This window comes from Ochotona curzoniae, unplaced genomic scaffold, assembly GCF_017591425.1.
Source record: "Ochotona curzoniae isolate NIBS_2020 unplaced genomic scaffold, NIBS_Ocur_1.0 scaffold_4505, whole genome shotgun sequence".
NCBI lineage: Eukaryota > Metazoa > Chordata > Mammalia > Lagomorpha > Ochotonidae > Ochotona > Ochotona curzoniae.
In genome coordinates, this window is record NW_024467118.1 from 36,525,799 (window position 1) to 36,551,336 (window position 25,538).

General features: G+C 39.8%; 1 protein-coding gene across 1 annotated transcript in view; it reads right to left on the reverse strand.

Moving 5' to 3' along the window:
- LOC121146452 (probable ATP-dependent RNA helicase DDX60) overlaps positions 1 to 25,538 on the reverse strand; it is a 79,175-nt gene that overhangs the window by 46,996 nt on the left and 6,641 nt on the right. Inside the window, exons 6-18 of the mRNA XM_040965845.1 lie at positions 23,448 to 23,606; positions 21,518 to 21,676; positions 18,722 to 18,863; positions 17,441 to 17,596; positions 15,607 to 15,712; positions 15,063 to 15,178; positions 13,431 to 13,591; positions 11,468 to 11,720; positions 10,754 to 10,756; positions 8,436 to 8,602; positions 7,831 to 7,983; positions 4,901 to 5,050; positions 1,330 to 1,449 (exon numbers count right to left, since the gene is read on the reverse strand). Of these exons, the coding sequence (XP_040821779.1) occupies positions 1,330 to 1,449; positions 4,901 to 5,050; positions 7,831 to 7,983; positions 8,436 to 8,602; positions 10,754 to 10,756; positions 11,468 to 11,720; positions 13,431 to 13,591; positions 15,063 to 15,178; positions 15,607 to 15,712; positions 17,441 to 17,596; positions 18,722 to 18,863; positions 21,518 to 21,676; positions 23,448 to 23,606 (1,845 nt within the window). The remainder of the gene's footprint in view (positions 1 to 1,329; positions 1,450 to 4,900; positions 5,051 to 7,830; positions 7,984 to 8,435; positions 8,603 to 10,753; positions 10,757 to 11,467; positions 11,721 to 13,430; positions 13,592 to 15,062; positions 15,179 to 15,606; positions 15,713 to 17,440; positions 17,597 to 18,721; positions 18,864 to 21,517; positions 21,677 to 23,447; positions 23,607 to 25,538) is intronic.

Here is a 25,538-nt window from a genome sequence, read left to right on the forward strand (position 1 = left end):
ATGTAAATTAAACCTATGAGTCCCAAATGGACCTGTTGATGATTAGTATGTAATATTGCTATTAAGAATTGCTCCATTGAATTTTATATGTATGACTTTGAACCAAATGAAACCTCATTTTTTTGTAGGCCAAAAATGGTAAAATATCAAGTCTTAAGTCAAAATGATTATTTATGAATGTTAAAAGTTTAAAAGTAGGAATTGTTCAATGTCATATGTTTGGTTCTTTAAAACCTGATTCTGAGTATGGGTTGAAGATGCTTATTAACACATGAAAACTAGGGGGCTGATACAGTGGCCCAGCAGGCTAATCCTCCATCATGTGGCACTGGAATCCCATATGGGAACCGGTTCATGTCCCAGCTGCCTAACTTTCGATCCAGCTTTATGCTTATGGCCTGGGAAGGCAGTGGACAATGTCTCAAGTCCTTGGGTCCGGGCACCCATGTGGGAAACCTGGGAGAAGTTCCAGGCTCCTGGCTTTAGTTCAGCTCAGCTCTGGTTGTTGGGGCCATTTGGGGAGTAACCCATGGATGGAGGACCTTCTCTCTGTTTAATCTGCCTTTCCAATAAAATATATAAAACTTTTCTAAAAAATAAGAATTGAAAACTGAAAGGAAGTAGAGCAAGCAAAGTTAGAAAGAGGCAGAAGCTAAACTACAGAGCAGATCTGATAGAACTTGGCACATCTAGCTTAACACTCTGGAGTGAACACTGCCCTTTGAGTTTTTCCACACCAAGCCCCAAAGGCCAGCTCTTCACACATCTCAGTCACTGGATAAGGACTGTGATGGCAATGGCTTCACGGCATCTGTCTTAACTACACCCCCTGATGTAGGCAGTGAGTCCCTCCCTAAAGGCGACTTAGAAAGTACATCTCTAAGTTCTACAATCACATGTTCACTCTGTAGCCCTGAATGTTGATCTGTGAGTTCAACTTTCTACGATGTTGTTAACACCAGAATCTGATCTATAATACACCATTTTTGAATTTATGAGTATTTTTAGCTGATACTTAACAAGAGACAGTAGTTCTGCGGAGACATTGGTATTTATTAACTTTATAATTTCCAGGATTCTTCATTTTGAATTTATTTAAAAACAGACATATTATGAACTATATGTGAAATCTAGAATAAAAAGTGAACTATCCTTATTCAACAGTGAGTTTTATTATTCTTACAGCAAAATGGCTTTTTCTCTAAAGCTGTCATAAATTTGAGGAACTTATTTCTCAAGGCCCTATGAAGATGTTGAATTTCTAATCTAAGAGGCATGCAAATACTGCTACATCATTCAGGAACAAGTTGGTTAATTCATAAATCTTACCTGACAGTTCAAAGCATCATGTCGATAATCCCTCGTGAAAACACCACATAGAGTCTCACCTCCTGGTAAATGTTTGGTGTACCGACTCTGAACAGTTGCTGCTACTTGATTAACAAGGGCCTGGTTGACACAAAAGGGGTCCATTAGTCACCTAATAAAGTACAGACAGGTGAAATCTCAGGGGACGATATAACTGCCTAAACTACATTCTGCTGGAATGCAGGACGCTTCACTATTTTCTTTTTTTTTTTTTAAAGATTTATTTTTTTATTATGTTTTATTGGAAAGGTGGATATACAGAGAGGAGAGACAGAGAGGAAGATCTTCCGTCCGATGATTCACTCCCCAAGTGAGGGCAACAGCCGATGCTATGCCGATCTGAAGCCAGGAGCCTCTTCCAGGCCTCCCACATGGGTGCAGGGTCCCAAAGCTTTGGGCTGTCCTCGACTGCTTTCCCAGGCCACAGGCAGGGAGCTGGAAGGGAAGCGGGGCTGCTGGGATTAGAACCGGCGCCCATATGGGATCCCGGGCGTGCAAGGCGAGGACTTTAACCACCTGCGCCACCGCGCTGGGCCCGCTTCACTATTTTCTGCCCCTTTGCACCTCAAGTACACCAAAGTGCTCTCTCTGAGATACTCAACTAGGCAGGCAACCTGATTAATACATTTCAAGCTGAAATAAAGTGGGGAAAAAAGAAATGTTTCCATCAGAAGGAAAAACAGTGAGGCTGGTATTGTGGCTTAATTGGTAAAGCTGCCACCTGTAACTTTAACAGATTGATTTCTGGGAGCTCCACTTCCAATCCTGCTTCCTGTTCATGGCCTAGGAAAAGCAGTGGAAGATCGCCCAGGTTCTTGGGCCTCTTGATTCATGTGTGAGACCCACATGAACCTACTGGCTTCAGTTTAGCTCAGCCTGGCTACTGCAGTCATCTGGGGAGGAATTATTAGATGGGAGATTTCTCTGTATAACTATTGAAAAATGACAAAAAAACAAACAAAAACCAAGAAATATAGTTTACATACCCAAAAGATATTAGAATAGGAAAAAGAAAAAAAAAAGCTAAGGAGAGGCATTTAAGTCAACACTTGTAATGCCAACATTTCATATGGGTGTCAGTTCTAGTCTTGACTTCTCTACTTTCAATCTACTTCCCTGCTAATGCACCTGGGAAAGCAGTAGAAGATGGCCCAAGTGCTTGGATCCCTGTACCCACACTGGTAACATGGAAGAAGCTGCTGACTTTGGTCCAATCTTACCTTAGCTGCTGCAGCCATTTGAGAAGTGAACCAGCAGTTGGAAGATCTCTTTCTCCCTGTCTCTGCAACTTTGTTTTTGAAATAACATAAATCTTATTTTAAAGATTTTTAAAAAATTTTTATTTGAAAAGCAGATTTACAGAGAGAAGGAAAGACAGAGAAAGTGATTTTCTACTCACTGGTTCCCTTCCCAAATGGCTGTAATGGCCAGAGCTGAGCCAAATTAAAGCTAAGAGCTTCTTCCTAGTCTCCCACAGGGTATAGGGATTCAAAGACTTGAGACATCTTTCACTGCTTTCCCAGGCCATTAGCAGGAAGCTGGATCAGAGGTGGCAGGCTGCTCCCATTCTGATTCTACTCCCTGCTAATGAGCTAGGAAGGTAGTAGAGGATGCCCAAGTGCATGGGCCCTCCATCCACATGGGAGACCTGGGCGGAGTTCCTAGATCCTGGCTTTCTCTTGGCCAAGCCCTGTCCATTACATCCACTGAAGGAGTGAACTAGCATATGAAAGAGCTCTTTGTCTCTCTCTCTCTGCCTTTCAAATAAATGAAAATTATATCTGGGGGGGGAAAAAAGTGTGTTTGTGTGTGTGTTTGATAGAAACAGTGAGCTCCCATTTGCTGCTTCACTCTCTGAATGTGTGCAGTGGCCCACAGCTGGGACCAAAGCAAGGAGCCCAAACTCAGTCTAAATCAATTGAGTCATTGATGTTGCTTTCCAGAGTTCACATTAGCACAAAGTTGGGATGAGGAATGAAGCCAGGTCTAGAACCCAGGCAATCTGATATGAGCATGCTAACCAGTACCTAAATGGCCAGGCCAAATGCCTACCACAGGGAAGGATACAAAGTTTTAATTGTACAAGGTTTTAATTAATAAAGACAACCATTTTCAAACCAAAAAGTAGGCAAAAGCAACCTACAAGTAGTCAATGAACAAAGAAAGGACAGTGTTCAAACATCATTCATAAAAGTGCCCAAATTACTACCAATAACAGAAATACAAGTTTCAAGCAGAAGATTGCAACTTTCACCTATCGTATGCCGTGTGATAAAAAGGAGATTGTCCATGGGATATACTGTCAGCAGACTGGAATTCAGCTTTTAGAAGAGTAATTTGGTCACATGTATTGTGTTCAGAATTACAGCAGGAAAGCTCAAGAACACTGCCCTTCCCCCATGAAATGAGTATTCTATGCCTTGCGGGTGGCCTCTGGGAGAGGTCTTTGCCCAGAGGAAACACCTCAACGAGAATCAGCTAGGGAGGGCCAAGGCCAGCCCAGCAAAGCTGAGGCTTGTGGAACCCTAGGAAGAGCTGGGCAGTCTCAACTGTGAGCTAACTGTGCTTGACTACTCCTGTACTTCTTAATATTGTATGTTCTATCCAGACAGGAAAGATACTAACCAGCCAACTGGCCACATCCATAACTCCCTTGAGTTAATGTAAATGTCTTTCCCAACTGAACTTTTTGGTGCTTATCTTTTAAGTTAATGAACATTATAAATGAGCACTCTGTGGACTTTGGCCTCTGGTAGTGTGACAATTGGCATAGTTAGGGAGACAACTTACTGATTCCACTTCTAACATTCTAATTTTCTCTTGACTATAAAAGCACATCTTGCTTGTACAGTCATGAAAAACAAACCAGTAAAAGCTAAAAAAAAAAAAAAAAAAGCTAATTTCAACTGATTATATTGTTCTGTTTGGTCCTGAGGCTGACCACAGACCATTCAGCACAACATATTTTGTAGAAATAAAATGTAGCCTAGTTCATTTTTGTCTGTAAAATCAAAATCATCTAAAGTAAATAGGACTTTTTAGGAGTAACAGAAAAAAAGTAACCTCAGGAAATAGAACAGTTGTGAATGAAGATATGCAAATATATGTACTCTCCATACATCAAAGATTATCTGAACAACAGAAATCATTGTATTTAAGCAAACAGTACTAGACATGAAAGGAACACAGTAACATAATCTAGGACAGCAAATAGCCCCATCACCAGTGCCAGAGGGCAAATAATCCATTCCATGAACCTCTCAGAGGCAACCCAAGGTCCTGAGTGAAATTCATTGTGGGTGCTTACCTGTCAACCCATGCATAAAGTTTAACCACAAGATTCCAAAACCTGCTTTTTATTCTCTCTCAAAATGAATCTAAGGGAAGTGCTCTTTTTAGCATCTGCAACCACAATGAGAGACTTCAAGGCAAAAAAAAATAAAGTGAAACAGATCTACCACCAAGAGTGTGTGTTATTTTGAAAGGAGAGATTCAGAAATGAACAAGAATATTACTTCTGCTTGTGCACTACCTTTGTTGGCGCCACATACACCACGACCCCTTCATTGCTCTCCTTCAGCACTTTCTCCATGCAGTAGTAGGAAGCGTAGGTTTTGCCTGAGGACGTCGGGGCAACGATCACTGCTGACTCATGGTTATCCACAACATCCAGGAGCTCTCGCTGAGGGAATCAGAGCACCATTGTGTCAAAAATGTGAACAATGTAACCATGATGATGATACCAGAACAAACAGAGGAATACCCTTCCAATAGGATCCTCTGAACCAAAAGTGAAATGACTGGGAGTTTCCAATTCACCAAGATTTACAGGAGAATCCTCTCCCTCTTGTGTTGCTGCTCCCACTGGTGAGCATTAGAACCAAGACTGGAGGCATTCATCGCTAAACAGACAGTGGCACCTGCCAGCACCAGTGTGGACTGGATAGTGGGGCTGGTTGGGTTGAACTAGGCTTCAGTGTCCATTGACATGTATGAGAGCTGAATGAGATGTGGGACAGACTGGACCAGTCTACTGTTAATACTGACAAGCACAGAAACTAGGGCAGGGGTTAGGTGGGGTAAGGGGATTTGGCAGTTGCTCCAATGAGGCTGCAGTTCCCACTAGTTTAGGTGAAGGCTGAGTATGTGTGTGTGGAGCGGGGTGGGGGAGGGCAGAGAGGCAGAATTGGGCTGGGTTGCAATACCCATTGGTTTGAGTAGAAGACAGGGCTGGAGACAACTGACCCAGCAATTGAAACCACCAGTGTGTGTGTAGGCTGATTTGGGTGACAGACTGTTGAACCCTGTATTGGCAAGCATACACAAGAACCAGGTCTGGAATCACCTCAGATGGGGTTTCTTTGGGGATATCCCCAACTGAACCACTGGACTCAGAACGTTAACCATGGAGAGAATTGCAGGTTCCATGATCTGATTTTGGAGTGCATGTGTCATAGCTGGACCTCTTTGGTGGCTTAGATGGAGTAATGGACAGCATATCTACGTGCACATGGAGAATATGGCAGTGCACTGGGTCCTGCAGATGATACCTGGCACCACAACAGAGGAATGAGGGCAGGACAAATTGAGCAACTACTCCAGCCAGGCCTTGTCAGTGGATAAATATCTGGGCATGAAAGATATGGCAGTGCATTGGAGCCTCAGAGCATACCTGCAACATAACCGTGTTTTCCTTCCCCCCGGGTGCACCATCATGGGAGATAGTTGCCGCCCTGCTTCATAATAAATTCATTTTCCTTGAAAGGTTAAAGACTCTGTGTTCTGATTTGCTACATCTACTTTGGAAAGCACATGACAGGTTCATCTCTTTAAATTATGGTTTTATTTTATAATGACTAGTCAAACCAATGTAATCCTATATGAGGAGTGAAGATGGAAAAACATCTCAAAATGCCAGCCTGCACAAGGTTTTGTCTAGCCACATTCCAAGCCATCTCTGAGCAATGTGAGCATAGGAAGAGTCACAGTAGCTTTCTTCCTTCTTATAAAAGCATAACATGAATTTGTAAGGTATCCCATCATCATCAACATAATAAAGATAAAGGTTGTGAACCAGCACTGTGGCATCACAGGTTAAATGGCTGCCTGCTTTGCCAGCATCCCATGTGGGTGCTGGTTTGAGTCCTGGCTGGTTCCACTGCTGATTCTGTTCCCTGTTAATGGTCCTGGGAAAGCAGCAGAAGATATTCCATGTGTTTGGGCATGTGCACCCATGTGGCTCCTGACTTCAGTCCAGTGCTAGCAACTGTAGCCATCTGGAAAATGAATCAGCAGCTGGAAGATCAATCTCCCCCCACTCTCTCTTTAAAAATCAATTTTAAAGTATGCCCCATTTGCCCCGACTAGGCTGCAGCTCCTACTGGTTTGCGGGAGGGCTGAGTATGAAGTGGGCAGGATTGGGCTGGACTGCAACAACACTGGCTCGCATGGAAGACAGGGCTGGAAACAGAACTGACCCAGCAATTGCAATGACCAGAATGTGCATAAGCTGATTGGAGCGACAGATCGTGCCAGACCCTGTACTGGCAAACTCTTGTAAGAACCAGGTTTCACACAAGAACTAGGTTTGGGATCATCTCACTTGAAGTTTCTTTAGAGATCCCTCCAACTGAACTGCTAATCTCGGAACCCCAACCATGAAAAGACTATGTCAGCCAGGGGATTCTGAAGAGATTTCATTGTGCTTAGAACGGGAAGATTAGCAGCAATTCAGACCTGTTGAACTATCAAAACTGCTTAAACAGGAACCTTGGCACATGCCCCACATCAGGGACCCTGGGATGCGTGGGAGTCTGAGTGGGACTTCTCCCTTTGTTTCTCCCCTTACCCAAATACAGAAAAAAAAAAAGACAAAAAAAACAACAATGATATTAATGTGGGGAAGAAAAAAAAACATGTGTAAGATGGATTAAAACCTGGAGCAAGAAAGAAAACATTCATGGTATATACACTGGACAGGAATCAGAAAAAGATGTATTTGAGGATGCAATGATGTTTCTCAAATAAACCTCCTGTTTGAGATCTCTCGGGGCAAAAAAAAAAAAGTGTGCCCAATTTATCAATAATTTTATGTGGTTCAAAAATGTATATTCATCAGTAGTCCTTTTATATATATATTTATAGAAGGAAAGTGACTCTGGTGATAAAGGCACTGAATGTATTTCTCTGTGCAGATTTACTCATTAACTTAGGGAATGCCATTGGCATAAGGCCCTAGAAGCACAGATCTTCTAAATTGCATGTGTGAATTTCAGCTGAACTGCTGAAATTTCACTTTCTTTTAAAATAATACCCAACACAATATTTAAAAACATTTTGTATGAAATGACTCCATATTTGAAAAATCATGTCAAATATACAATATAAAGTTATAATCTTGAGAAATGCCTGAGGTCACATATTGTAAGATAATACAAGAATTTGTTTCATTCAAGTCATTACCTGCCATGTGTCAGGGATGAAATCCTGGACCCTGGGATCTGGATCTTTTCTCTCCTCTCGCATCAAATAGTGCCCCATGTGTTGCAGCTGAAACCGTACTGGGCCAATGCCAACTGAATATTTAGTTGTCTTCTTTGTGTCATCATTTATAGCCTGCATTATTTTAAAGTTTACTTTGAAAGGTATTTTAAAGCATAATATCTCTTATGTAACATAACAAAATTATTGCTAGTCATCTTTTATGTGAAAAGCCTTTTATCATCTTTAATATTTTGTGGAGATTTTACCCCTTAATTCATCATCTTTCCTAGGAATAAACCAGTAGACATCCAGATTCCCAAATATATCTCATGGAATTCAAAGACAGTTGAATAGTCACATGCTCTAATATAATCAAGTAAAGGTCAAGTTTTAAGAGTCTGCAGAGATTATCTGATATTTAATCTGCTTAGCCACCCAAACATTTGTACAAATTTTCAAAAGCAGACTGTTGGGCAAATAATAATAATAGTACTTAAAATTTAAAAACATAGAAGAGAGTTACACAGTAATTTTTGTCTACCTAATATTTCCTGTAATAAAATGAGCTATGCTGAAACTATTACCTGGGTTGGACATAGAGAACTTGCCAACTCATCAAACCCTAAATACTGAAGACATCTGGCTATGAATTGCCGATCTGCTTCTTGCAAAAGTTCTGGGTATTTTTCCATCAAGCAGTGGATTCTCTTCATCATTTGAACAGCTATCCTTAAATCTTTCATGTGTCTTCCTTGGTAAAGGATAAATAATAATTAAAATTAATACAGATTTATCATACGATCTTTTTATTTTAAAAATGTATTTATTTGAAACATGAGTGTCAGAAATCTTCTATGTTCTGGTTTACTTGCCCATTGCCTGCAACAGCTGAGGCTGGGCCAAGCAGAAGCAGGAGCCAAGAAATCCATGTAGGTCTCCCACATACTTGGACCAAATGGTAAAGATGGGACTCACATCAGCACTTCAATACTGTTCACAGGTCTCCCAAGTAGCACCTTCCCATTGCACCACAATACTCAAGGCATCTATCACTCTTCATTAGGCTCACTCTTTTTGTTGCCATTAGTGGAGATGTTGGAGTAAAGAGCAATAAATAAAATAGAAATTCAGTTATCCATATTAAATCACCTCCATGGCTTATACAGAGGTAAATGTGTCAGTATTAGGAAAAAGGAAAAAAAACATTTCATGATAGAAATGAAGTCTAAAGACCAATTTCTTTTTGTTTTAAAGATTTACTTGTTTTTATTGGAAAGTCAAATATGCAGAGAGGAGAGGGAGAGGGGAAGCTCTTCCATCTGATGATTCACTCCCTAAGTGACTACACTGTTGGAGCTACGCCAATCCGAAGCTAGAAGCAAGGAACTTCTTCCAGGTCTCCAACATGGGTGCAGGGTCCCAAGGCTTTGGGCCATCCTTGACTGCTTTCCCAGGCCACAAGCATGGAGCTGGGTGGGAAGCAGGGCTGTTGGGATTAGAACCGGTGCCCATATGAGATCCTGGCACGTTCAAGGTGAGGTCTGTAGCTGCTGGACCACTGTGCCGGGCCCTAAATACCAAGTTTTTAGGAGTTTATGGAAAGTAACAAATATTTTCTCCAGCTACCACTTATGTGTCTCCTCTACCATGTTAAAAAAATGTGTCCGTGACTGCAAATAGCTGGCTAAAGACTTAGCAACACTGAATCCTACCAAATTAAATATTTGGTAACATCACTGGAGCCCATCAATTTAGTCTATTTTGATGACCAGATCCTGACTGTATGGGATATCTGTCAATAGAACATGATACAATCAATTTTAGCTATCATTTTCTTTAAGTACTTGATTTTAATAAACTATATTTTAATTTTCCCATTGCTTAATTTTCAAAGCTTTTTTATGTTAGTTCTGTTTGACACAGTTCTGCCTCATTAAGAGAAGGGTTTTTTTTTTTCTATGTGCAATGATCCCTAGCCTTGATTCATGAGCAATTTGTATTGCTAGAAGAGTATATTTATACAGTGTCAGGGGTGCTTAACTCTCCCACAATAACTGATTTATAATTGTCACTTATGTCTATCTTAATCCTCCTCTCTGCTAATATTTTCATAAATACTAACCACATCAGGGCTGATGTAATTCCACTTGCCATCTAATCAGGCTATATTTTGTCCACTCATAAACAGTACTTACATCTACCAAATACTATAAGAGGAGCTGTAACTTTGAGATCTAATATAGAATTCTGCCTCCCAAGAACTTCAAGTTGACTTAGAAAGACAATGCATGATACTGGGTGGGCTCAAACTGAGCAATAGAGATCACAGTATTACATGAGCTAGATTACCTGAGGAATGCTTTATGAAAATATAAAGCTATGAAATGGATTCAAAGAACAGATAGAATTTAGGTAGATGAAAAGCGAAAAAGGATATCTGTGGCTAATATCACTACCTCATTACCTTCAAAGTAAGTAGGATTGAAATTCCTTATTCCTTATCATTATTATTGGAAGATTCAATGTATACAAATTAGAGTCTACATTTACCAGCTTCTCTTATTGTTTGACATGGCCTTGTGATGGTGATCTGATTAATGACATGAAAGATTCATAAAAGACGGATGTGGGGCCCGGCCTAATGGGTCAGTTGCTAAATCCTCATCTTGCAAGTGTTGGAATCCTATAAGAGTGCTGGTTGGTGTCCTGGCTGCTTCTCTTCCCATCCAGCTCCCTGCTCATGGCCTGGGAAAGCACAGAGGATGGTCCAAAGTCTTGAAAACCTGCAACCCCGTGGGAGATAAGGAAAGGGCTCCTGGCTCCCAGCTTTATATTGGTTCAGCTCCTGCCACTGCAGCCAACTGGGGAGTGAACCAGTGGAAGGAAGATTTTTCTGTCTCACCTTCTCTCTGTAAATCTGATCTGCTTTTCCAATAAAAAGAAATAAATCTTTAAAAAAAATGAGAAATGCAGAACTTAGATGGCTTTTCCTTTCTCTCTTTGCCCTAAGAGCTGCTAAAAATGCAGTCATCTGGGACTATGAGGTGGCTTGAAGTCCTATGCCAATGACAACGAAAGGCAAAGATGGAGGCGCATGGGTCATGTATGACATTTTAGACCTACAAAAGCAGTTTTGGGTAGTCAACATGGGAACTTTACCTAAATTAATGCAATGCATTTCTACATTCTATAAGTCCTTAATTCTGATCTCTTTTAATAACAATGAAATGAAAATCCAGATTCAACATTTCGGTTGAAGAGAGCAGCATAACCTAAGACTCAGATCTCTCATTGGGATATAGTATTTAGTGAGGGGCTGATTTTGCACATGCAAGATAGCAGAATGAAAGTGCTTGCTGGGAAAAGAAGGAACCTAGGGCCTCATCAAGGGACAGTCCCCCATCCCCAGGTGCTGATGTGGTTTGACAGCAAGGAGTGGCCCCCTCCTCCCTGCAAACACAGGAGAAAAAGAAAACAAACTAAAATATCTTCCTCATACATGGCCCTCCCCACCCTAATCTGAGGCACACGTAGCATGCATCCCATTCAGCTATGTAAACGGTATTAAAAAGAAAATAATAAAAAAAAAAAAAAGAAAGAAAACCAAATCATATACCTTCACCTCGGCAATGCTCTTTCCATGCAGTTAAGCAGGCGTTTAGCCCTACCATTTCCACTCGAAATTTCACTGAGTTACTTTTACATGATTTTAAAAAATCTTCCAGATTTTTTATTCCAGAGGTTAAGTTCTTTTTCAGTTCCTCTTCAATGGAAAATGAAAGAGCATTCCATTTTTGTTCCTCTTTTTGATCTTCCTTGGCAAATAACCTCTTCTTATTCTCTCTAATAATTATTTCAGCCTTAGTCTCCTGTCCAAAAGAAAAGAAACATGTATCAGCAGTTGGGCATATTCTGTGATTATATTTCCAGAGTGAGACGATATTTTAACTATTCACTAATGACTTAGTCTATTGTTCTGCAGTTGAATAGTCATGAAAAAGATCTTTTTCTTAAAGCTCTATTTAATGAAAACATATGACAATATGATTTAGTGTAATGGGTCTCTGTAGACAAGTATTCTAAAAATAAGTATTCAGAAGAGTTGAAACTCGAATTTGTTTTCTTTTTGGGATCTTTCTGTTTCAGTTATGATACCCTCACCAAGCTTAAGTAGGCAGCCATGTGACAGATGCCCCTGATGCTTACTGTTTTAGTTTTTTCCTTTTTGAAAGATAGAGACAGAAAGGAAGTAAGAAAGAATACTTTTTGCCTGGTGCTATAGCCTATTGGCTAAATCCTTGCCTTGCCCCTGCCAGGATCCCATATGGGTGCCGGTTGGTGTCCTGGCTACCCCACTTCCCATTAAGCCCCCTGCTTGTGGCCTGGGTATGCAGTGGAAGATGGCCCAGGCCTTGGGACCCTCCTCCCCATGAAGACCTGAAGAAGTTCCTGACTACTGGCTTTGGACTGGGGAGTGAATCAGTGGATGGAAAAATCTTTCTGTCTCTTCTTCTCTCTTTAAATATGCCTTTCCAATAAAATATTAATAATTAACTAATTACATAAAAATACAAATTAAAGAAACCATCAACTGTTTGATTCCTCCATGCCTGCTATGACTTGGGCCAGCCTCAGGAGCCTGGAACCCAAGAGGTCTCCCACATAACTGGCAGGAACAGGAGTCATCATTGTTTCCTTCTCTGTTTCCTCCCAGGTTCTGAGTGAAGTAGTGCTGAAATTGGGAGCCAGACCTTGAAATTCAACCCTGTGACTCCAGTGTGAGATGTGAGTGTCCTAAACACCCACCCCACGATTTGCTTTCTTCAGTTGGCTCTCTCAGATGCTAAACTGCTGATTTTATAAGAAACTTTTCAAGAAATAAACATGCCTTTTCTTAACCCCAATTGAGGTCCACAGAAATAGTCTAAAACCTAATGAGTTGTTCATTATTTTATCATAGCAAAATATTATTTGCTTTAAAACCATTAAAAAGATCAGCAAATCTACTAATTTTGGTACTTGGACATTAGCATCAAGAATTTTAGCTGATAGAATATTCTATGAAGGGGAAATGATCAGTAATACTATTCTAGAAACAGATTTAACTTTCCTCACTTAGGTACTCCATCCTCTATTATGGCCCTTGGGAAAATGGAAATGATATGCCAAGAAGGAAAAGATAAAGTTGTAGGAATCAAACCCACATAGAAAAAGGAAATGAAGAGATTATAAACTTGAAAAGGGGGTGAGTTAATTATTGAACCATTTTAAGGAAACAGTCGTCTTTAAAATTAGGTCTGAAAATAAGTATTACACAACCATATCTATTTTGAAGAAAAAGATTTTCATTGTCATTAATAGACAACTATCTTTAGAATGGTATTTCACCATTTCTAAAGTCAACTCTAGTTGCTTAATGCCTTGTTTTAAAATGTGCATGTACATTATTATGGATAAAGTAGCTTATATAACTTTATATGAAGATGATTTTCTTAGCAAGAAAAATACCAAAGAGTTAAACAGATAACAATTTAAGAAAAACAAATGCAACACTGTTTTGTATAATTTTTAGAACTTACATGAGTCTTTTTGTTCTTAGAGTCACCAAAATCCCTCTTTCCTTTAACATTTTGAGGTACGATGAGTTTTGAAGAGACTGATTCTAATGAATTCCCGTAAAATCGTTGAAAGACATGATATTTTTGTACAGATCGTAGTACACGGGGGTCTCTAGAGTTTTCTGAAAAGAAAAAAAAAGCTGATGACATAACATTAAATTTTTCCAGAGGCATTTTCAATAGTTCTTCAGAGCATCCCACCCACATATGCAGTCTTCTGGTGTGGTAATCTAATTTGACTACTTGGCCAGGAGCACATCTTAAGTCACAGTCTTTTGTGGTGTAAAATAACTCATTATCCTAAAAAAAGAAAGTGACAAAATATTGTTTCACAGTCTACCTCCAACAACATGTAGCAGAGTGCTACAAATAGTGCAGATTCTGGCATTACCTCTGCTATGTGCATGGTGAATGAGGTTTCAGGAAATGGAGAGGCAGAATCAAGAAGTCAGTTGTCAGATACTGACTTGTGGGCCTGGCACGTTAGCCTAGTCGCTAATATTGTTGCGTTGCATATGCCATGCTCTCATATGGGTGCAGTTTGTGTCTCCACTGTTTTACCTCCTTTCTAGTTCCCTGCTTGTGGTCTGGGAAAGCAGTTGTGCACAGCCCAAGACCTTGGGACCCTGCACATGCATGGGAGAATTGGATTGGCTTAGCTCCAGCCGCTGTGGCCATTTGAGGAGTGAATATGCAGATAGAAAATCTTTCTCTCTCTCTTCTCTCTGTAAATCTTTACAATAAAAATAATTGGGTAGAAAAACCTAGTATACTGGATTGCAGTTACTGAACCAAGAGCTTTGAAGCTGACCGAAGTGCTCACTGTAGTAAATCCCAGCAAGAGGAGGCTCCAGCAATCAAGGCATGACTTCCTCCCACACTCCTCAAAATCTCTAATACTCAAAACTAAATTGAGTAACTAAGCAACTTTTCTGTGTCTATATCATCAAACCAAACCACTTTGAAGGATATTAATGGTTAATCTAAAGTATTCCCTTGCAAAGTATTCTCTTGCAGACTCTTGGTAGCTATTTATATGAGCAGGTTGGTAAGTATTTTAGAAAAACACTCTTACTGTGCATGTTTCTAGATTCTTCTTAGAGTTAAGTTTTGCTGACTCTGTGAAAGGTGGTATATGCATTAGGGGTAGAAAACAGTGAGATGAAGCCAAGGAACGAAGTAGAGACAAGATCCCCACTTCACTCTGCTTTGATCTACTTTGATCCATGGATCTCCTGTAGTCTCAACAGCCCTGAGGGTGGATGCGTAATATACCCTGCTGATATTTTAGATGGAGTCAACTGAGGAAGAGGGATGAAGATAGTTCAATATATTTGATATTAAGTAAAGCAGATGACTGAAATCACAAGCCATTTTTCCTTAAAATAGTTTCTAGCTTTTGTGGAGAGAAATTCTGTATTTTGTGCACTTCCTCCCAAGACATCCATACTTGCTGACATACACCTAAATACCTTATCAATTTCTCTGAATGGAAGATTCCATTGAATGTCATCATCAATTTTTCACCATAAAAAAAAAAAGGCAGAAAGTGGGCCTACTTTCAATCTGCTTCCCTGGAGTCACAGAGCTCACCTTCAAAATTGCTCTTTGTCTGGTCGTATTCATCACTAAGGGGCTTGTGAGAATGCCAATGCACAAGTTCATCAAATTCCTTCTGTTTAACCAGGGAAGTGACAATAGGATCATCACTGTGAGACAAAAAGAGACAGACACAAGTTTGAAATGGCATGCCTCCCAACATAGCACAGCACAGATTGCATTTTCTAATGATATTTCTGAAAGTCACAGCTCCCTTTTCTTTAATGTGAGGTGGCTGGTGGCATCCAAAGAGCAGTTTACCAGGGGCTTAGGAAGTTAGAAACTGCTTCATGTCACTTACAAAGTCCCACTAGCATCAACAAATATCCATTCATTCAACACTTCACACTAAATCATATTTTTAAGTGATTTTAATTTTAAAGTAGTTTATATAAATATGTATCAAGCAATGGTCACAGGGCAAATTTTGATACTGAATTGATTATCTGTTAGAAGTGCACATTGCATGCACAGTCTCTATTTGATCTGCTACCCTTCTGGTCCACACCAGCACTGAGGCACACTTGGGGCACTGTACCTCTTTAGGAAGGGCAAATCTTTCAGAATATCTCCAGCAAACTTATCAATTATGTCAGATGACATTGGAATGAAACCCAAATTAGTCATCTTTTTCTCAGATCCATCTGTAAAAAAAAGGTGAAATGTGAAACCTTCATATGGGCACTGTATTTTATACAATTTCACATGAAAAATATTTTACATTGATTTTATTTACATTTATCAATTTCAGCTCTTTCCTAAAGCTTTTTTCTCACATTAAAACATGTTGGAACAAAACATAACACAAAGATACAACATTTATGCATGTGTGTGGGTCATTGGTATTATGGATGGAGAAATGGATGGACAGACAAGCAGATGTATGCCAAGTATGTATGCTTGTATTTATTGCTTTCAGTATTCTTTCTTACAAAACAAAGAATCTGGAAATAAAGTCACAGAAATTGTCAAAAGTTTGTTTTTCATATATCCATATAGAGTGTAAACAAAAATTGTAAGTGTGGAACTGCAAATAATAATGAAATTATTTTATGTCACTACAATATTTTCTTGAGTCCTCTTTGATTTTAAACAGGCACCCAAAGATGATACAAATGTCATATACCAAATATCTATGATAAGAGGTTAATGAATCACTTCTAATTTAATGTCTGGTCCATAGTTCTAAATAGGCTGCAGCAGCTCCACCTGCTACCCTCTTGATACTGTTGTATGTTTGCTCTGACCCCTTGCCTAAGCATTTTTCTTCCAACAGCTCATGTGGAACAGGACAGCCATGCCAAGGTCAAAAAAGTCATGGAGAATAGACAGTGAAGTTCTCTGGTTCTTCAGGAATCACCGCTCCAACATAGCTTACGCGTAAGTTCAAGATTCCCACTGATCCTACCCAGCAGTCCACAGTGGACTGCTGCACAAAGGAGCTTGCAACTATGTTCTTCTTTTCCTCATCTTACCTAACCATCTGTCACTGCATCTTTCTGGGATCAATAGACCACATGTAAGAGTCTCCATTGGAGCTCATTTAAGTGAATTGTTTGGCTTGGCATTGCCTTGATCCTGCTAACTATCTAAATTTAAATCCCAAGTTCTTAAAGAAGTCCTATGTTCGAGGGTCAGTGAGATTAGTTTGTGGCCATCTTTGCTGAAAAACAAGGATGTGGAGATAAGAACACTTGGGTATGCTCCTAGGGATGCTAGCTTCCTGCAGAGGTCCCTGTTCTGACACCTTCTCTCTCTCTTCTCTCTCTCTCTCTCTCTCTTCTCTCTCTTTTTCTCTCTCTCTCTCAGGCCTTCCTTCTGGCTCTGTCCAGGGCAGCTCAGGGCATGCCTCTGGAGGACTGAGAACAGCCAATACTGCCCAGGGCTTTGGGCTTCCTCACTTTTGGCTCCTGGTGTTATTTTGAACTTAGCTATAATAAGATGAAAGAGAAAAAACTGGTATCTCACACACAGCATGTCAAGGGTTTTGCACAGATTTTTAGGAGGCTCTACACTGCCATTGAAATGGAAGTCATATACCACATGACTGCCAAAACTTCAAAAAAAAGTAAAGATGTTTGACAGAAAAAGATTGAAAATCATGTCATTTTTATAATATGCATTTCCATTAACTTTCTGAAGACCCTTTGCAGATCTGTCCATTTTAAATTTCCAACATTACTTATATGTAAAACAGAAATGTTCAGATTCAGAGCATATCACTCACAGGATATGATGATAAAAGTAATGAATATGCATTATTAAAATGTATGACACCAGAGACTTATTTATGCATGCAACTCAAACTGTGTTTTCAAAACATTTGCAGAAGACCCACATGCTTATTTCCAAGTGGTTTAGGAATTTCTTGCCTTTGATTGGTGTTGGGCTCTTGGTAAGAAAGCAAACTTCCGTTGTTCTCAGAGGAAAAGGCTTTCCAATCTCAAACTCTCTGACCAGTGCTGACACTGTGTTCCAGAGATGTTCATAATCCTTCATAATGACTTGTCCCACTTCCAAAGGCAGGCCTACAGAACAGAGCAGAGCACTGAACATGAGAAGGCGTCCATAATCAGAACATGCGTTTCCACTTGCAGAATTTATGGAGCTCTGAAGTTAACCGATTCCATATTGGACTGACAGAAAAATGACCACCAGTGTTGACCACCAGAAAGTAGGTTTTAAATTTTGTCTTGTTTCCTAATTTGATCATTAAATGTTAAAATATGATTTCCTTAACAGAAATAGATGATGGGTATTTAGTTTTATTAGGATAATGAACGGTGTTGAGGCAGACATTTAGACTAGCTGCTGAGAAGTCGATTAGGACACTCACACGCTACACTGAAGTCCCTGAGTTCAAGTCACCCATCTGGCTCCCGATTCCAGCTTCCTGCTGCTGCTGACTTTGAGGGACAGCAAGTTATGGCTCTAGTAGTGGGTCCCTGCCACCCACATGGGAGACACAGGTCAAAATCCCTGCCCCCAGCTTTGGATAACCCATCATTGATATCGCTGTCATTATCTGCCTCTCAGATCAATAAGTAATAAATTATTTTTAAAATTATGGCATATAAACTTTACAGTGAGTAAACACTACATTTTTTGAGAAATCAAGAAAATGCGACAGGGCTGGTTATTTACATGAAGCCAATTTATTCCTTTGCTTACTATAGGACGGAAAACCAAATCCTAGCAAAGAAGCCTCAAGAATGATCACCCGGTCATAATTCTCTCAAAACATTTCATTTTGCTCTGAATTCTCAGAAATACCAAAGAACTTCTACTAAGAAAATAATCCAAGAAAATAAAATTAGATAACATATAAGTTGGCTTTATTTTTGAAAAAGGATTCCATAAATATATAATAGTATACAGTGATTATACTACAAAGAATACATTTTATAGATGAATTATTATGCTTGTATTCAACCAGAAAAAGATTAACATTTAAAGGAAATGCCAAATACCTGAACACAGTTTTTCCAAAACTACTTTAGAGTAATACTTAGTGATAAATAGCTAAAAATTACACACATAAATAAAGATTGGAAAGAAGGAAAAATTGTATATTAGAATAAGACATTACTTTAAAGTTTTAACTTATTTTAATGTTTAGATGAACTGTCACTATAATAATACTAAAGTAGTACCTTGTACACTTTCATTTTCATAATAAAAAACAATATTCTTCCACAAAGCCTCATCATTTAAGTCAGAAAGGTGAAGTAAATTCAGATTCCAAGATTCAAAAATACTTATATTACTTAGGATGAAATATTCACACAAACTTTTCTGAAAATGAAAAATGAAATAGTTACTATTTTCACATTAAAAATAGTTGACACAGAGATTTCACATGCTGCTTTAATTTACCCAAATGGCAGGTGGACAGGGCTATTACAGTTCTAACGATATATGATTTGTACCTGAAAATATATATAAAGTACAAATAAAAACAATACTCAGCAAATGGTGGGTTCAATATAATTCTGTGTCCTGAATCAGAAAAATCTATTTTATCCCACATGCAATTTCTTTTTGTCTCACACTGTGATCCATAGCTGAAGTCCTGAGCCTACAGAAATATTTCTCAAGTATGCTTCTGTTTTACCTAGGCTTTAATATTCTCCCAATCTTCCAGGTTAAAAAAAAATCTTAAAGAGCCTTTGGTTCTTCAGAAGTCTAAAGGATGCTGAAACCTCCAAACACAGATTTCCATCCCCCTTCAGCAAGGTGCCCCTGCAGCTCTTTGACAGCGAGGCTGCATTCCCACCTCGCAAGTGAAATCCTCACTAACAACAGTGGATGCTAGGGAGCAGTGCCAACAAGCAGAGCCTAGTTCAGCTTTCAGTCCGTGACAGTGTCTGGGGAGTTCAGTTCAGAGCAGGAAATGGAGCCTTCTTTGCCCACACTCCCTTTACAGCAAAACACAAGTGCTTTCCACATATGAACAACGTACTGATCTCTATTGCTGAACAAATTCAATCCAGCACTACCCAACAAAAATAGAATATGTGAGGACTAAATTTTCTAGAAGTCATGTTTTCGAAAAAAAAAATTAAGCAGAAATTTGTAGCAATTTAGTTTAAAATACCTAAAATGCTATCATTTTAACATACAAGTAATTTCAAAATTTTCATATGGTTTGTGAAATCTAATCTTGTTTCCATGCTTCCAAGAAAGAGAAGGCAGGAGAAAAAGACGGACATATGGACAGAGAGATCTCACATCTGCTGTTTCCTTCTCCGAATGTCCACAGCTGTTTCCTTCTCCGAATGTCCACAATAGCTGAGGCTGGGGTGCATTTCTAAGACGGATCCAGCTGTTGCTGATGTGACTATGCAAACCACACTCCATACTGTCTTACAGTGATCTGTGAAAGTGGGACAGCTGTGGAGACCCTTTTCCTTCACCGGGAACAAAAAGTCCCTCAGGTACGAGGTGTGTAGTCTCCAAGGTGTCAGGATTTGGAGTAAATCACACGAAACCATCCCTTCTGTGATTGCTAGTTGCTTTCTCCAGAGCTTTCAAAACATGTTCATGACTGAATATTTCAGTTGCAACCTGAAACCCCAATTCAAGCTATAGTGTTCTGCCAAGGTCGACTGTGGGAAAAGCAAGAAGGGTGGCTGACTACAGACAGTCATACACAGAGCGCTTATTCAGAAGCTGGACAAAGCAGAGGTCAGCTTCCCACTGGCTCCTTTACCAGCTCTGCTGATGGCCTGCTTCAGGAGCTCAGGTTGCTCCTTCCTAACACAGGATGTAAAGAACTTGTGATATCTACGTGGGGCAATGGAAGTCAAATGAACACCTAAAGCAAGTGCAGAATAAATCGTGGCCATTACCATTCCCAAGAATCAGAGTTGTCCTAATTAAATACAAGGTTTTCTCTCAGCTAAAAACTTACGCTATGTCCATCAAGGGCAATTCACCATATTTCATAATTTATTAAGCATATATTGATAAAGTACTTTGAGCTAAGAGTTTGTAACACATTTTAAAAACTCTAGAAAATTCTCCATAAATGGCAACTGTACATAGGTAATATACATTAAATGTGTATAGTAATACAACTATCACATGCATATCATCCCATAGTTTGCATGTAATTCAACCTATATAAAATTTACCAAAGCACGTTAAGTATTTCTGAGAAACAAGCTTACAAAGCCACTGCACACTAATACAGATGCTATAATGCATCATTTCAAAATCTCACATATAATATCAAGAGGCTTACCATATAAATATGAAATGACTAAAGGAAATGAAATAGAAGCTATAAATGGAATCTTGCTATTCTTTTTTTTCTGTCCCCTTTTAAATAGTCATTCTCTGCTGTCTTGTAATAGACTATCAAAATTTCTAGAGAAAAGTTCCCCAATGGAATTTGGAATATAAGACTACATGTTCTCACCCAAGCACTAGCAGGATTCACACTGGTGCTATTTTCATACATCTAATACTTACTATATCACAAATACAAAATCAGATGGGCAACAAATGTGTTTTTCTGCAAGGGAACTCTAGTTGCTCATCCTACATTGCCCTTCTGCCAGGGGAGTAAAAATAGTCTCACCCCAACAAGTCATGTTAGTCTAGTTCAATTACTTTTAGATCAGTTCCTTTCAAAAATCTCTTTCCCACTTCCCATCCTGGATTTCAACAGAGGAATTCATGCAAAAGCCATCCTAATTTCCCTAAGAATCAGGTGACTCCAGCTACATCCCTACAAGGGCCACACATCCAGCTCCCCTGAGAGCAGAATAAGTGGTCGAGAGTCAGGAAATGGTTTCCAGTGGGTTCTCTGCAGTTGGGTGTCCACTGCAACACAACCTAAGAGTTAGAGGAAACTGCCTGTGCTATTTCCTCCTGATCCTCTCAGCTGTCCTCTCTCTACTGGTCTTTATGTAGCAAACAAATTAAATCAACAGCATATTTACCATTTGTAAAAAAGTATGAATTTCCTGAATCCAATGTGAAGTGATGAATCGAGCACTAGCTCTTTGCGAAAGAGGTAAATGGAGGAGAAACACCACACTGAGACAATGCAGTCTGCACAGATCTTCCACTTCCTGCATGCTTAAGCAATTACTTTCCACCTGAATAAAACAAAGGAAACAAGACCCAATTGGCAGCTGTGAAACCCATGTAATGAACACAGCACAAATAAAGCTGTTTATCACACTTTTCTGGGTGGGAATCACACATTGTTACATTATTCATTCTACTCTCTCTGGGTCATGCTCTTTCTCCAGTTGTGAGGTAGGCAGCTAGTTCAGGGTCATGAGCTTAGAAGACACTCCCTGCCCCCACCACCTAGGTGTTCCCTCCTGCCCACCTGTGATGCTCATCTATCATCACCTGGAACCTGAGAAGGGGCTGTATTGCACTGTTGTGTAACTGCTGCCCTCACAAGCCCCTGTAAATGCGCATGATAGGGAGGGGCTCTCTCTTGGTCCTGTGCTTCTTTCACTCTGGCAGTAGGACTCTTGACTTCCCCAGTACCTGCTTGCCCTCCTGCTTCCTGCTAACAGCTCCAAGGACAGATATCCCCCTTCCCTAGCATAGTCCCTGTATGTCTGCCTTCCTCACTCTGTTCACTGCTTGGGTGGGACAGTGAAGACGTTAATGCTAAGATGCTTTGTATTTCTAATTTGTATACTATTGACAGTTACAGGAGAAGTGAGGCAGGCAGTAATGGAATGTGGGCAGAAAAGCCAGGGAAAGGTGAATGTCTACAGCTTTGTAACTGTGCCCAGGTTGTTCACTATATGTATCTTAGGATAACTTATATTGCTGGGGAAGCTGGGACATGGGTCTTCAGTTTAACGGATAGACTTCAGGGTAATGACCATTTGTTCCTCTTGGGATTTCGATTGACTGGATTGCCATGTAGACTTGTGATTTGCCCTGCTATCACCAAGCTTGGTTAATAAAGACTCCTTAATAAGCCCTAGACTTGTCTGGTGTGATCTCTCTCGCACCCCGCAACATACTCTCTGTCTCTCTTCATATGTATGTATATATATATATATATATATGAAGATTTCATATATATATATATGAAGATTTATGTAGTTATTTAAATACAAACAAATGGAGAGAGACAGCACTTGGGCCATCTTCCTCTGCCTTCCCAGGCACATGAGCAGCAAGCCGGAGTGCAAACAAAGCAACCAGGACTCCAACCTGTACTACAATATAGGATGCCAGCATCTCAAGTTATGGCTTAACTCACTGCACCACCATGAGAAACAGGAGAAGAAAGAAAACTGGCTTCGTAACAGCTAATGTAAACATGGTTCACGATCTTCAGCTGCAGTTGGGATTCCTTCCCATAGGACTCGGCAGTGACTGAGTCTCAGTTAGAGACTCTACTGATGGCAGCCATCAAAGCCATTCAAAAGGAACATCAGTTGACTTCATGGAAAGACCATGGCTGCAGGATTTGCAGCTCTGATCGCTCCAGTGTGCATCATGTGACCGAGAAATTAGGAGGAGCACAAAGAAGAGCACATCTCCCCACTTGAGACGATTTAGACTAAATATCTGTGTGGTGAAACACTAAATCACAGGGCAGAGATTGTGATTCAATCAGACTGACACTTGGGATGCCCGCATCTCTGTGGGAGCGCGGGACTGGTTCCAGCTCAGCTACTTCATTTCCAATCCAGCTCCTTGCGAATGTGCAACCCGGGATGCAACAGATGTCAGTCGCAGCCAATCGGGAGTGAGCTAGTGGACTGAAGATCTCTCACTTTCTCTGTCTCTCCCTGTCCCTCTCTCTGTAATTCTGCCTTTCAAAGAAATTAATTTTTTTACAAAAGGAAGTGCAGAGCATGGAGTTCCTGAGTAAAATAGCAATCATACCTCATCAGTGTCGGTTTTCTGATCAGCTGTGGTCTTTGTGCTTCCTAGAAAACGATGGTACATTCGCAAGGACAGTGCACATGAAGCAACACAATGGACACGCCGAATATCAGCTCCCTCTGGCCAGACTTGCTCAAGGTGAGAAACAGTGTCACAGGCCTGTCACAGAAGGAAATTGTAACATGTCATTGTATTTACAAAACTTTTTACTCATTTTATTCTTAAGTTGGTCTTATTAGAAGAAATGATGCAGAAAAGATGGATAATGACAACATAGAACTATGATTCTTTTAAAATATGAAAAACTTTAATGGGAAAATCATTGCAACACATAGGTTAATAAACATCACTGAGAAATGTTGTGTGACATAATGGATTACACCACCACTTGTTGCTGGCATATCATATCAGAGTGTGGGTTGTAGTCCTGGTTCCCCCACTTTCAATCCAGTTCTCTGCTAGTGTGCAGAGATGGCCCACATGCTTGATTCCCTATAACCCATGTGTGAGACCATGAAGGAGTTAGTGCCTCCTGCCTTTGACCTAGCCCAGCCCTAGATATTGCAGCCATTTAGGGGATGAACTAGTGAATGGGAATAATCTCAATCTCTCTCTGTTGCACTCATTCTGAATTTCAAGTAAATATACAAATTCTTTTTTAAAGTACTAATTCAGAGACTGGCATTGTGTTGTAGCTGGTTAAGCCACCAGAGAAGCTGGCATCACATTTGGGTGTCAGTTCATGTCCTGCCTGCTCCGTTTTCAATTTGGTTTTCTGCTGATGCTGCTTGGAGGGTGACCGTGGAGGGCAACAGGAGAGCTTGAGTTCCTGAGCTCTCTGAGGCTGCTGGTTCTTGGCTTCCCCTGATACACCTAAGCCATAGACTCTCTGGGAATTGCATCAGCAGATGGAAGATCTCTGTCTCCCTCTCTCACTCTGTAACTCAGCCTTTCATAAAGATAAATAAGACTTTATTTAAAAAGTGAACAAAACAAAATGCAAATACACAAAGAGTTCCAATAACTATATGAAGAAACCTAATTATTAGTAAGACCATAACTGTATGGAAATGGAAATATTACCAAATCATAAACATGCACAGTGTCTTTTGCAAAAACTAGAACAAAAACTTAAATGGTATATTTTTACCTTCATGTTAGCAAAGTACTTTGTAATGTTAGCACTAGAAATCATGTGAAGTATCATCTCTGTTATACTTTGTTAATAAATATAATTACACAAACAAGGCAAAGCCATTTAACAATAAATATAATTATTTATAACCATGTTGATATTTTTGGTTTTTATGGATCTAGCTTAAATAGATAATACCAAATACCAAACAAGCACCAATGTTTATGTACCAAGATTTTCACTAGTTATTTGCAACATCCAATTTTTAAACAGATTAAATTAAGAAAATGTTATGTGCCCAGTAAATGCAAAATTTTTGAAGTTTTAGTGAAATCAGAAAGTGTTTATAGAATAATCTTACATAGTGAATAAAAAGGTTATATGTGACATGTTCTCAACTATTAGAAACATAGAATGTCACTGAAATGATATATTTTAAAAGTGAGAGTTTACTTTCCGTAAAAGATCTACTTCTTTTATTTGGAAGGCAGTGACAGAAAGCAGGAGAGAAAAAGAAATCTTCCATCTGCTGTTTCACTCCCCAGATGGCCTCAGTGACTGTGCATGGTCAGGGGCATGGTCAGATCAGAGCCAGAGCCAGGGACTAGGAGCTCGATCCAGATCTCCAATGTGGCTGACAGAGGCCCAAGCCCTTGGCCCCATCTCCCACATGGTTCCCAGGTGAATTAGCATGCAGCTATGCATGGGGAATCAGAGGTGGAGCAGCCAGGACTCAAACTGGCACTCTGTGTCACCAGTTTCACAAGGAGTGGTTTAACCTCTTGATGAGTATGAAGGGTATTTAGAAAAAAAAAAAAAGACCAGGACAGAGAAAAATCTAGATATTACACATGCATTAATGAAATTCACCTACTGCATATTTCAGAAAGAAGCACTGGGCTATTCACAAACCATTTTTTATATTTCAACTTCTATCATATAGATACAGTTTTGTG